The sequence below is a fragment of the Trichechus manatus genome, unplaced genomic scaffold, assembly GCF_000243295.1.
Source record: "Trichechus manatus latirostris isolate Lorelei unplaced genomic scaffold, TriManLat1.0 scaffold00054, whole genome shotgun sequence".
Lineage (NCBI taxonomy): Eukaryota > Metazoa > Chordata > Mammalia > Sirenia > Trichechidae > Trichechus > Trichechus manatus.
In genome coordinates this window covers 296775-309983 of record NW_004443990.1, presented here as the reverse complement: position 1 = coordinate 309983, position 13209 = coordinate 296775, and the positions used below count along the sequence as shown (strand labels likewise).

General features: G+C 38.7%; 1 protein-coding gene across 5 annotated transcripts in view; it reads right to left on the bottom strand.

Annotated features, from left to right (window-relative positions):
• Positions 1-13209, bottom strand: part of SYNRG (synergin gamma) — a 76833-nt gene that overhangs the window by 52826 nt on the left and 10798 nt on the right. For all 5 annotated transcript variants that reach the window (XM_023732657.1, XM_023732659.1, XM_023732660.1 and 2 more), the window contains exons 2-6: positions 13102-13142; positions 7740-7861; positions 5129-5259; positions 3059-3164; positions 2213-2324 (exon numbers count right to left, since the gene is read on the bottom strand). In XM_023732657.1, the coding sequence (XP_023588425.1) occupies positions 2213-2324; positions 3059-3164; positions 5129-5259; positions 7740-7861; positions 13102-13142 (512 nt within the window). The remainder of the gene's footprint in view (positions 1-2212; positions 2325-3058; positions 3165-5128; positions 5260-7739; positions 7862-13101; positions 13143-13209) is intronic.

Below are 13209 nucleotides of genomic sequence, written 5' to 3'. Positions count from 1 at the left end.
AGCTTCTAAAAGGTCACAGTCTTGCAGACCCCATGGAGCAGTTCTGCTCTGCACACACGGGATCACCAAGAGTTGGGATCAACCTGACAGCAACCAATAACAACATGGACTGAACAATGCTTGACCTAACAACGACCATCCTCTCTGCCTTCTTCTCTTTTTTGTAGGTTCTATGCAAGGTCCAGTTTTAGTATTAACTTCCAGTGTATATTTTTAAATCACTTCTTGACTAGTTTATACAGTTTTATAATTTTCATTTTTAGACAGTTCTCTTTTCTGAACTCAATCTGCTAATGTCCAGTCTCTTTTCAGTCTCGGTGTATTTTTACTTTGGGGTATATTTTTGGAATCGGAATTTGGGTACATAATCTAACAAGTAAAATTAAGAGGACAGAGACAAACTGTCCCAGAAAATCAAGAATGTGGTTATCAATGTGGGTGCCAATTAGTCTCTCTTGATATCGCTGGTAAAAGGTATTATAGTACAAAGGTTTAAGATAGAATGTATTAACATAATATGTACCAGTAAAAGATAGTAGTTTCTTGGTTGACTGAATAATTTATGCAAACTATTTACCTAGTAATGGTACATTATTCTTGAAATTAGTTGATAATGTCAAAATATTGAATTGTTTTAAAAACTAACATAGTAACCATTATGCAAAAACAAGACTCATTTCAACTGCCAAGTGTACAAAACAAAAAACAAAAAAATCCCTTCACCGTTCTCTAAAAGCAGGCACTCTTTTTGTTTACTTGACGATAAAAAGTACATAGAAATGTGTTAAGAGAAACTAAAATTTCACGAGGAGCATTATTACTCCTGTGATTTTTTTTTTTAACTTTTTTTTTTTTAATTGTACTTTAGGTGAAGGTTTACAGAACAAATATCTTCTCATTAAACAGTCACTACACATATTGTTTTATGACATTGGTTAACAATCCCACGACATGTCAACATGCTCCTTTCTCAGCCTTGGAGGACTTTTTTTTTTGGTGAAAATATACATAGCCAAAGATACACCATTTCAAAAATTTCTACATGTACAACTCAGTCACGTCGATTGTGTTCTTCCAGTTGTGCTGCTATTCTCACTTTAGATGAACTGTGACTTTTTTTTAATGGTTCATTTTAATTACACTGATAATAAAACCTTAGCTAGCTCATAAAAAGTAAAATTATATTGAAATAATAAAAATGAAACAGTAAACTCCTTTATTACATTTCCTTTGAGTTAATAGATTTTTTTTTTACTAATGTTAACATAACTCATTTATATAGAGATTTACAGCTGAAGTTGTTATACTGACATCTAACTATCAGGCAAAGATAGTTTTTCCCCCCTCCCAAAACAGTTACCCAGACCAGAGCTTTTAACTCTTTCATGGGTGAATTTTTTTTTTAAATTTTTTGGTGCTGCCATGTTTTTTCACTAAAGGAATGGATGCTGAATCATTGTTTGTTGGTAGTTTTATTATTATTTGAAAAAATGAGGTGCCAATTGCAAGTGGGCCATATTGGTCCCATGTTCCATGAAGTACATCACACATGTGGTACATACTGGTCCCACTGCCCAGGAAGTATATCATAAACTGTTTTCAGGGAGGCGAGCACTTTATAAAAGATGTTATCAGGCAGGTGACTAATACAAGCAGGCCGCATTGGTCCCAGGTTCCATGAAGCACATCACAAATGCAGTATATATCGGTCCCATGGCCCAGGAAGTGCATCACAAACTGTTTTCACCCCCAAAACAACACATTTACTTGACTATTTCTGAATGTCAGCAACCATACCTTCCCAATAACACAAAGGAAACAGTAACATACTTGCAACCTTTATCTTGCTGTACAGAAGTCAAAAGACACAATCACTCCTCTGGGAAGCATCTCCTCATATGAATGGCTCTCAACATTCAAATGTGGTGCAGAACAACTTTCTTGTTTTTTAGGCAGTTGCACCAGTATCCACAAAGATGCCAGAACATACTAAAGTGGCTCAAATATCTGCCAATAATCCTCCAGGGGTAGAAAATATAGCTGGAACATATATGTGCTATCGCTTGTTAAAGAGTTAACTCACTGTAAATTTTAAAACATCCAAATTTGTACTTAGCTTGAAAGAAGAGTTCAGCTCTGACTCTTAACACACATATAATGGTCAACTGCAGGGACTATAAATCACCTTCAAAGAAAAGAAAATTTTAACTACCTGGTTTCTTGGGGTGTGATGCTGGAGTAGGGTGCATCTTAGCATCTCTGGAAAACCCATCTAAGTTTCCTTTGATGGCTTCCAAGGCATCATCTCTAGTCTTCTCTCCTGTCTAAGAGACAACAAAAACATGCATGTTTATTCACCTTTTTCTTGCTTCCTTCTAAATCCTCCCAAATTAAAAGTGGAGATATTCGTCTATTTCCAACATTTTTATCAAAATGAATTCCCCAAGTCAAAAAGGCACTGATAAATGTATAAAACAAATGTATAAAAGGATACTCCATTGAAAATAAAAATATTAAAAGGCTTGTTTATAAATACTTTAGGACAGAGCTACTAGATATTAAGTGTCCTGAATTAAGAGAAACTCATTTTTGTATCAGTAAATTTAGGAGCCCTGGTGGTGCAGTGGTTAAGCGCTCGGCTGCTAATCAAAAGGTGGGCAGTTCAAACCCACCAGCTGCTCTGCAGGAGAAAGATGTGGCAGTCTGCTTCCATAGAGGTTACAGCCTTGGAAACCCTATGGGGCAGTTCTACTCTGTCCTATAGGGTCGTTACAGGTTCTCCATGAGTTGGAATCCACTCAACGGGACACACGAGTTTAGGATTAATGGTTCCCAAGAAAAGATTACAAATACTGCCATGGTAGTAAAAAGGGTTGAGAAAATAATGGCTGATATCCTACCCCTCAGCAACAGAGAGTATCTTTACAGAAAAAGAAAAATCCTTCACTTCGGGACATGATAAACCAAAATCAATCAACCACAGCCTCAGCTTGGGCTGCTGTCTCAACAATAAAAAGTGAGAAGAGGCACGTTTGGAAGAACGGCATGGATACATTACCTTGGGCTTCACACTACTCAGAAGTCTGAGCTTTTGCTTCTGCTCTTCAAACTGACGTCTTTTTCTTTCTTCTTCTAAGAGTCTCTGTTGCTGTTCAAATCGTTTTCTGTAAGACAAACAATCTGGTGAAGAACCAGCTTCAGGGATTATCAACTGTGCTATACTCATCCTGCCTTTGTAGACCCATGAACTCACTCCACTGCTACTGTATCTGATTTTGTTCTTATAAGAATCCTGTTTCCCTACTATATTAACCTCAAAATATTTGAAATGAGTCTTTACCTAAGTAATACATATGAATTTATTTCCTATCTAATTTGCCAGGGGAGGAAACAACTTTTTTCATGTAAAAGCACTCTCAAAAACAGATAGGCAGGTAGACAAACATAAAGACACTCTTTGCTCTGCATACAAAAAAGAAACTTCCACTTGGGAAGGTGGTTGTTTGGGAGAAAGAACAACGATCTGGAATCAGGAGGTCTGCATTTGGGTCCAACCTTTGCTAGTAACTGTGTAACATTATGTTATGGATTGAATTGTGTCCCCCTAGAATACGTGTTGGAATCCTAACCCCTATACATGTGGATACAGTCCCATTTGGGAATAAGGTTTTCTTTGTTATGTTAATGAGACCGTATCAGTGTAGGGTGTATCTTAAGTCAATCACTTCTGAGATATAAAAGGAGCAGAGTAGGCACAGAATGAGGGAAAGATAGATGCCACGTGGAGATTTCCAAGGAATGCTAAGAAGAATGTTACAGATGCTGAGACAGGGATTTTCCTTCAGTGTGGACAGAGTAAGCCTTCTCCTAGAGCCAACATCCTGAATTCAGACTTCTAGCCACCTAAACTGTGAGAAAATAGTTTCTGTTCTTTGAAATCAGCCACTTGTGGTATTTCTGTTATAGTAGCTGTGTCTTAGTTATTTAGTGCTGCTATAACAGAAATACCACAAGGGGATGGCCTTAGCAAACAGAAATTTATTCTCTCATAGTCTAGGAGACGAGAGGTCCGAATTCAGGCTGCCAGTTCCAGGGGAAGGCTTTCTCTCTCTGTCGACTCTGGGGGAAGGTCCTTGTCATCAATCTTCTCCAGCTGAGGAGCTTCTCAACACAGGGACCCCAGGTCCAAAGGACATCTGATTCTCCTGGCTCTTGTTTCTTGGTGGTATGAGGTCCCCCGTCTCTCTGCTTGCATCTCTCTTTTATATCTCAAAAGAGACTGACTTAAGATACAACCTAATCTTGTAGATTGAGTCTTACCTCATTATCCTTCTAACCCTGCCGCATTAACATCATAGAGGTAGGATTTACAACACATAGGAAAATCACATCAGATGACAAAATGGTGGACAATCACACAATACTGGGAATCACGGCTAACCACGTTGACACACATTTTTGGGGGACACAATTCAATCTATAACAGCAGCACTAAGAAACTACATACATACATACGTACCCGTTGCTGTTGAGTCGATTCCGACTCATAGCGACCCTATAGGACAGAGTAGAACTGCCCCACAGAGTTTCCAAGGAGCACCTGGTGCATTTGAACTGCTGACTTTTTGGTCAGCAGCTGTAACACTTAACCGCTATGTCACCTTAATTGGCAAGGTGCTTCATTTCTTTGGACCTCATTTACCTAGATGTAAAATAAACCAAAACCAAACCAGTTGCCTCTGGGTCAATTCCAACTCATAGTGACCCTATACGTTACAGAATATAACTGCTCCATAGGGTTTTCTTGGCTGCAATCTTCACAGAAGGAGTTCACCAGGTCTTTGTTCCACTGAGCCGCTTGGAGGGTCTGAACCCTCAACCTTTAGGTTAGTAGCTGACTGCAAACCACTTAAGCAACCCAGGCTCCTATACGTGTAAAATAAGAAGGCTGAATAAGAGGATCTCTAGGGTTTCTTCTGGCTCTAAACTTATAGTAAAAGTATTTTCAAAAGTTTTAAAGGCAACTTGACTGTTTTGGTATCAAATCTGCATTAAAGAACATTTGATAAGTTTTAAAATAACTGCTATCATGTATCTTTGTTATCCTTGAATCCTAGAGGTCTCTTACTGCTGCTCTTCTGCAAACTGTTTCTGCATGTCTGGAGTATACTGTGGGCCTGGAGGACGCATTCCCAGGAATGACGTTTGTCCCATGTAAGGCATTCCTGCTGCTGGCATTGGTCCCATTGGTATCCCTGCCTAGAAGAAACAAACAAAAGCTTAAAAAGCAAAATTTCTCCTTTTAATTATCACAAAGAAAGACTATAACTTCCATAAATTCTTAATTTTTTTTTTATTTATGAACTATATTAATGCATTCTTACAAAAGATTCAAAGAACACAGGCTCCTCTTAACATCTCCACTATTTCCATTCCTTCTGTGTTCTCAGAGGTAACACTGCTAACTACCTAGGGTGCGTGTGTGTGTGTGTCTGTGTGTGTGTGTGTGTGTCTGTGTGTGTGTGTGTGTGTCTGTGTGTGTCTGTGTGTGCACAGTCTTTCAGGCTATGTGAGTATGCAAGCATGCATATACAATTTATAGTCCTATGAGCTCACTAATCCATACTCTTTGAGAAATGGCATCATATCTTACATATCTCTGTAATTCCAACAACAGCTAAGAGCCTGACACACGGTAGCCATTCCACAAATGGAATTAAACCTAATTTTCCAATCTGTTTTCCAGGCACATGGGAGGATTGTACTTCTCTGCCCCACTGAGGTTAGGCGTGGCCTTGTAACTTGCTTTACCCAATGATCTACCTCCCTGGAGCAGTTATCAAAGTTAACTACTTGCTTTCTCTTAAAACTTCCTCTTTCCTTGGCTTTAATGGCATGACATTTTTCGTGGTGCTTTCTTTTATTTTTTTCCTCCACTTCTGTGCCTGCTCCTCTTCAATATCCTCTACTGGCAACTCACTCTCTGAGATTTAAATGTTGAAATCTTGACGGCTCTATTTTCTCTGTCTAGTCTTCTTGGATGTTCCCATTTACACCTCTGGCGTCAATTACCTCTATATGCTGATGCCTCCCAAACCTATAATCTTCAACCCAGAGTGAAAAACTTGAGTTCTAGGTCAGTTTATTAAATTGCTTCTAGACAGCTCCACTTAAATGTCTGACGGGTTCTTCAAAGTCAACACATATCATCAAACAGTCTCCTCCAGTGTTTACTTTATTAACAGCACCACCACTCTGTTGCTGACTCTCAGAAAACTGGGAGTCAGCTTGATACCACTGTCTTCTTTATTTCCAACATCCAATCACTCAGCAAGTCCTATTGATTTTGTTTCTGTAACAGTTCTCAAGAACATCCATCTCTCTATCCCTCTGCCACCACCCTAATTTAAGCCACCAACATTTCTCATCTTCTCTCCTGCATCAGCGTTTTAATGATTTCCCCACGTCTACTCTTGCTCTCCTTTTTCCTTCCAATCATTCTGCAAACAGCAGCCAGAATGATCTTTTAGATATAAATCTGATCATGTCACTCCACTGCTTTAAAATATTCAAAGGCTCCCTAATGCTCTTACGAGAAAATTCAAAATATTTAACATGGTCTATAAGTTCCCTGCATGACCTGGACCCTGTCTGCCTCAGTTCCTCAAACATGCCACACTCCCTCCTGCCTTAGAGTCTTTGTAAATGCAGCTCCTTCTGCCAGTATGCTCTTCTCCCATCTCTTCATCTGGCTAACATCTACTTTTCATTCAGATTCAGCTTAAATGTCACTTTCTCAGAGAAGTTTTTCTGACTCCCGATGATAAGTCCTTTTATATGTTCTTACTACATATGTACTCTTCCTCTGTAGAATTCACCAAGGTTCACATTTCATATTTAAGTGTGTGATTAGCTGTAAATGTATAAAGTACCATTCTGATTGTATCTATCAGTCTTATGTAGGCCGTTACTGCTAGACTAGTGAAGAGACAGGTCTGTTCTCAGTCTGCTGACAAAGTCAGGTTTTTAAGCATTTAGTTTATCCCCCAAATGAATGTCTTTGTGAGGTCTTTTAGCAGACAGCCTATTTCTTTTTTTTTCTGGCTGACGTCTTATACAACTGCTTTCTTATTTTCTATATCTAGCATGCAGTAAATATTTTACCATTATCATAATCGGTACAACAAAGCCAATTTCTCCCCCACTGGGAGAACACTGTATAACGTGGTTAAGTACAGAGGTATTGAAGGCAGACTTAGGTTCAAATCCCAGCTTACTATCACTGTGTCCTTGAGTATCCTCACAAAACTTCAGTTTCCTCATCAGAAAAGTGGGGATACGACCTCTTTACAAAGTTGTTATGAGGGTCAGATGAGTTAATTCAATATAAAGAGTAGTAATTATTAGCTCTGAGCCTTCCAAGCAATGATACTGCTCCTTTCATGAGAACAGTGCTGCTTCTTCTAAAAATGCTACCTCATGGAATCAGTCCCCTAAATCTTCCAAAAGGTCATTCTAAATTCGTCTAAGCCAGTATCCAAATAAAAAGTCGCCAGATTTTCCCGAAATGGTTTCTCTTGTTTTCTCTCACTCTTATGAACGTGTCTTCATTTAATTTTGAAGAAAGTCATCTAAGAAGCAGACTATACTTATTTCCAAATACTACATTAAGCTCTTAGTATGCAGACACATAGCAACAAACAATAACTCTGTAAACCATCAGATAAAGAAGCAAGTACCTGCATAGCAATAGGTCCTTGGGACATTTGAGAGCTGTAATTCATTCCCATCATGCCTTGCATATTAGGTTGCATGACAGAGACCAAAGGAAATCCTTGTTGCTGCATTGGCATTAGGCCTGCTGAAAAACAGAAAGGCATCACTGAAGTCAATGTGCTTTGAAAAAGTTTATTTTCTTAAACTATTACATACATAAAGAACTTGTTACTTGAAAGGCAGCACAATGTAGTGGAAAAAGCACTTAGGCTGTGGAGTAAGTCTGAGTTTGAATTCCAACTCTGTCACTTACATAGCTGTGTGATCTTGGGCCAGTTACAAAACTTTATCTGTAAAACGAGGATAATAATATCTATTCGACAGAATTTTTATGCGTATTAAAAAGATAAACAGTATGACCTAATTGTAGTATGGAGCCATCAAGATGGCCCCCAATGACTTCTGCCTCTTGGCATTCACACCCTTGTGTTGTCCCCTCCCACAATGAATAGGACTGACCAATATAACCAATAGGATATTGTAGAAATGACAGTGTATGACTTCCAAAGCTAGGTATTAAAGACACTGCAGATTCCTCCTTGTTCTCTTGGATCACTTGCTCTCTGGGGAAAGCCAGTGCCATGTTATGAGAATACTCAAGCAGTCCTATGGAGAAGTCCATGTGGGGAGGAACTGAGGCCTCCTGCCAAAAGGGAGCATGTATTTGCCACCTATGTGAGCGAGCCATCTTGGAGGCGGATCTTCCAGCCCCATCAAGCCTTCAGATGACCCCAGTCCTAGCCAACACCTTGCAATCTCATGAGAGTCTCTGAGCCAGAACCATCCAGTAAAGTTGTTCCCCAATTCCCAAGCCATAGACATAGTGTGAAATAATGTTTATTGTTTTAAGTTTTGGAGTAATTTGGTACTCAGCAACAGATAACTAATACAATAGCAGGAGCATAAACTCTGGAAGCTGACTAGAAATGCCACTTTACTAGCTTTGGAACCTTGGGTCACTTAACTTCTTCAGTGCCTCAGTTTCTCATCTGTGAAACTGTTTAGTACATAATGAACTGTTATTCCTCTTCCCTTTCCTTACAGAAATAATTACTATAACATTTACCACAAAACAGCCATCAACCCCTATACAAAGTATGTAACGAAATGGCAGGAAAACTATTGTGAAAATATGATTTAGATTAGTACCTCCCAAACTTTTCCCATGAAGTATCCTAATAGCAGAGGAGAATGAACATACATCCATGTGATCATTTAATAAATATTAAATGCCTGCTCTACATTAGGCGTAGTTCTATATGGTATACAATAATGAATAAAACAAAATCCCTACGTAGCCAGAGTACAAATTCCATTTTAATTTTGCCTTTTACTACCTATTATACCCACGTTGGTTCTAACATAAGGAGCTTTTCACCAAATTTTCAAGTAAAAAAATTAAAGGCTCAGAAAGATACACTATGTTTATCTGGAGGTTTTTATGTACCTTTGAAGTTATTTATACACAGCTTAATTTTGGAAGCATGGACATTCACATTTGTAGGTAATAGCTATTAGGAGCATGCCATTTCTTGATTCATTTAATCAATCATGTATTCAAATATCTGAGGGCCTACTCCATGCCTGGTACCATTCTAGGTATACAGCAGTGAAAAAAACAGGTCCTTGCCCTCACGGAGCTTCCACTGTAACTGAGAGAGACAGAGAATTAAAAAATAAGCATATCAGCTGGTGGTAAGAACTAAACCAAAAATAAAACAGAGTAAGAGGGAAAAGGAAGAGTCAGGGAAGGGGTGGTTGGTTTCACTACAGGGTAACATTTTGAACAAGGGCCTGAAGGAAGTAACAGAGCCAGCCTTGCGGATCTTTGGGAAGCATATTCCAAAGAAACAGAGCCCTGGTGGCACAGTGGTTAAAAGCTTTAACCAAAAGGCTGGCAGTCCTAATTCACCAGCCGCTCCTTAGAAACCCTATGGGGCAGTTCTACTCTGTCCTATAGGGTCGCTATGAGTCGGAATCGACTCCATGGCAACGGGTATGGTTTTGGTTTTTATTCGAAAGAAACAGCAAATGCAAAGGCCTTGGGGTCCTGTTTCCTGTTTACCTACTCATGACCTGTTGCAACCCATGCTGTCAGTTTTTTGTATATACTTTTAAAAATAATCCATGCATAATTTAAAGACTTTAAATGATAAAAAAGCCCATTCTAACATTGCTGCTGTTAGGTGCCATTGAGTCGGTTCCAACTCATAGCAACCCCAAGTATATCAGAACAAAACATTGCATGGTCCTGTGCCATCCTCACAGTAGGAGGTATGCTTGAGCCCACTGTTGCAGCCACTGTGTCAATCCATCTCATCGAGGGTCTTCCTCTTTTTTGCTAACCCTCTGCTTTACCAAGCACTATGTCCTTCTCCAAGGATTGGTCCCTCCTAATAACGTATCCAAAGTCAGTGAGATGAAGTTTCACCATCCTCACTTCTAAGGAGCATTCTGGCAGACCTGTTGGTTCTTCTAGCAGGCCATAGTATAGTCAATATTCTTTGCCAATACCATAATTCAATTGCATCAATTCTTCTTCAGTCTTCTTTTATCAATTGTCCAGCTTTTGCAAGCATATGGGGCAAGTGAAAATACCATGACTTTGGTCAGGTGCACTTTAGTCCTCAAAGTGACATCTTTGCCTTTTAACACTTTAAAGCGGTCTTTGCAGCAAATAATGCCCAATGCAATACATTGTCTGATTTCTTAACTGCTGCTTCCATGGGCGTTGATTGTGGATCCAAGTAAAATGAAATCCTTGCCAACTTCAATATTTTCTGTTTATCATGATGTTGCTTATTGGTCCAGTTTTGAGAATTTTTGTTTTCTTTTTGTTCACATGAAATCCATACTGAAGGCTGTAGTCTTTGATCTTCATCAGTAAGTACTTCAAGTTCTCTTGACTTTCGGTAACCAAGGTTGTATCATCTGCATATCACAAGTTGTTAATGCGTCTTCCTCCAATCCTGATGCCGTTTCTTCTTTATATAGTCCAGTTTCTCAGATTATTTGCTCAGCATACAAATTCAGTTAAGTATGGTGAAAAGGATACAACCCTAACGCACACCTTTCCTGATTTTAAACCAAGCAGTATCCCCTTGTTCTGTTCAAATGACTGCCTCTTGGTCTATGTACAGGTTCTGCATGAGCACAATAAAGTGTTCTGCAACTCCCATTCTTTGCAATGTTATCCATAATTTGTTTATGATACACACAGTCAAATGCCTTTGCATAGTCAATAAAACACAAGTGAATGTCTTTCTGGTATTCTCTGCCTTTAGCCAAGATCCATCAGACATCAGCAAAGACATCCCTCGTTCCACATCCTTTTCTGAATCTGGCTTGAATTTCTAGCAGTTCCCTGCTGATGTACAGCTATAGCCATTTTAGAGTTATCTTCAGCAAAATTTTGCTTGTGTGTGATATTAATGATATTTTTTGATAATTTCTACATTCTGTTGGATCACCTTTTTTGGAATGGGCACAAATATGAATCTCTTTCAGTCAGCTGCCCAGGTAGCTGTCTTCCAAATTTCTTGGCACAGACAAGTGAGCGCTTCCAGTGTGGCATCTGTTTGTTGAAGCCTCTCAACTGGTATTCCATCAATTCTTGGAGCCTTGCTTTTTGCCAGTGCTTTCAGTGCAGCTTTAACTTCTTCCTTCAGTAACATCGGTTCTTGATCATATGTTATCTCCTGGAATGGTTGAACATTGACCAAATCCTTCTGGTACAGTGACTGTATGTATTCTTTCCATCTTCTTTTGATGCGTCCTGTATCGTTCAATATTCATTCTAACATACTTCTAAAAAATCTCAAAAATGATTTCATATTCCAGAAAAAAAATATCAGACAACCTTTTGGGTTCTCTTATTATCCTATTCCTTCATTCCATATGTAGATTTTTGCTTGAAAGTTCATAAAAATGCAAATTAATGAACCTCAGGATAATGAACACATAACTCTGTAGTGCCTTTCTAAAGAACAAAAGATCTCAAACCATTGGGTATAAATCTGGGACGCATCTAACTACAGACAGCTTAAATAATGCATAAATGTGAACACAATGAAAAGAATACAACTAACCCTTGGAAAATTTTACCTGAAATTCAACCTCCATTGCTGATTATAAATGGAGACAAAGTCAGTATGAGCCACTGACCTGCTACTGAGCTGCTCTTTATCTTTCATCTCTATTGGTGACTTAGGAGTCTCCATTTCTCTATCAAGTCTACCATAACCAATCAACACTGCTTTGTGAGACAGACCAGTTTTCAGATGCACCTTGGGGGCAGGAGTGTGTGCAGTGAGCAGAAAGAAGCAAGAGAGGTAAGAACAGATACATTCCTCCTTCAACATTGTGCCCTAGTTGCACAGCAGCATGTGTCAAGATTACATCTCTTTACTAGTGTTTACCTGAAGACAAGGCTAGAATTCGTATAACTGGACCCTTGTCTGAAATCAAGAGGTAAAGGGTATACCTATTGGAGAGATGTCTAGGACTAAAACTGAGACTTAATTGGTTTAAACTGAATCAGATTCTGTGATCTTTTTTACGTATATGATTATAGTAAGACCGGAGTCCCTGGGTGGTGCAAACAGTTAATACACTCGGCTGCTAACCAAAAGGTTGGAGGTTTGAGTCCACCCAGAGGCACCTTGGAAGAAAGGCCTAGCAATCTATTCTGAAAAATCAGCCGTTGAAAATCCTATAGAGCCCAGTCTTACTCTGATACACATGGGGCTGCCATGACTGTGAGTTCACTTGATGACACCTGGATTTTTTTTTTTTAATAGTAAGACAAAATTCATCTAGAGAAAATCTGACAGCATAGAATAACTAAAGAAGTTCATTTATTCATTCAACAAACATCTATAGAGAACCTATTATGTGCCATCAGCATGCCAGGTGCTGAAGATACTAACAAGCGTAAGGCAGATGTAACCCCTTGCCCTCTGGAGCTTACAATCTAGCAGAAGACTAGAAGGAGGTAGACATCATTAAGAGACTAAGGTCATTTCATTTTTGTCACCTGCTCTTAATATTCTTGTCCTGGAAGTCTCCTTGAACTTCTGAGGTAAAATAACAATCTGTCAACATGATGTTTAGGTAAGTTTGAAAGAAGTGAGGAGTGATACCTATTATTCTCTGAAATTACATAATTGTTTAGAAATTTTAAAAGTAACTATCATACAGGTTCAAAACTGTAGGAACATTTTACTCTGTTTGGCAGCAATAGAACTTCTATTTTGCCCATTTAATCCCTAATTTCAAAAACATAATAGCAAAAAATCAAAGTTCAAAACCTAAGCTTTTACATACCTTGAGGGGGTCTTATTCCACTTGCAACCGGAAACATGAAGCTGAAAACAGAATAGAAATACATCATGATCTTCATATGTACAAAGATATCAAATAAAAAACAATTTC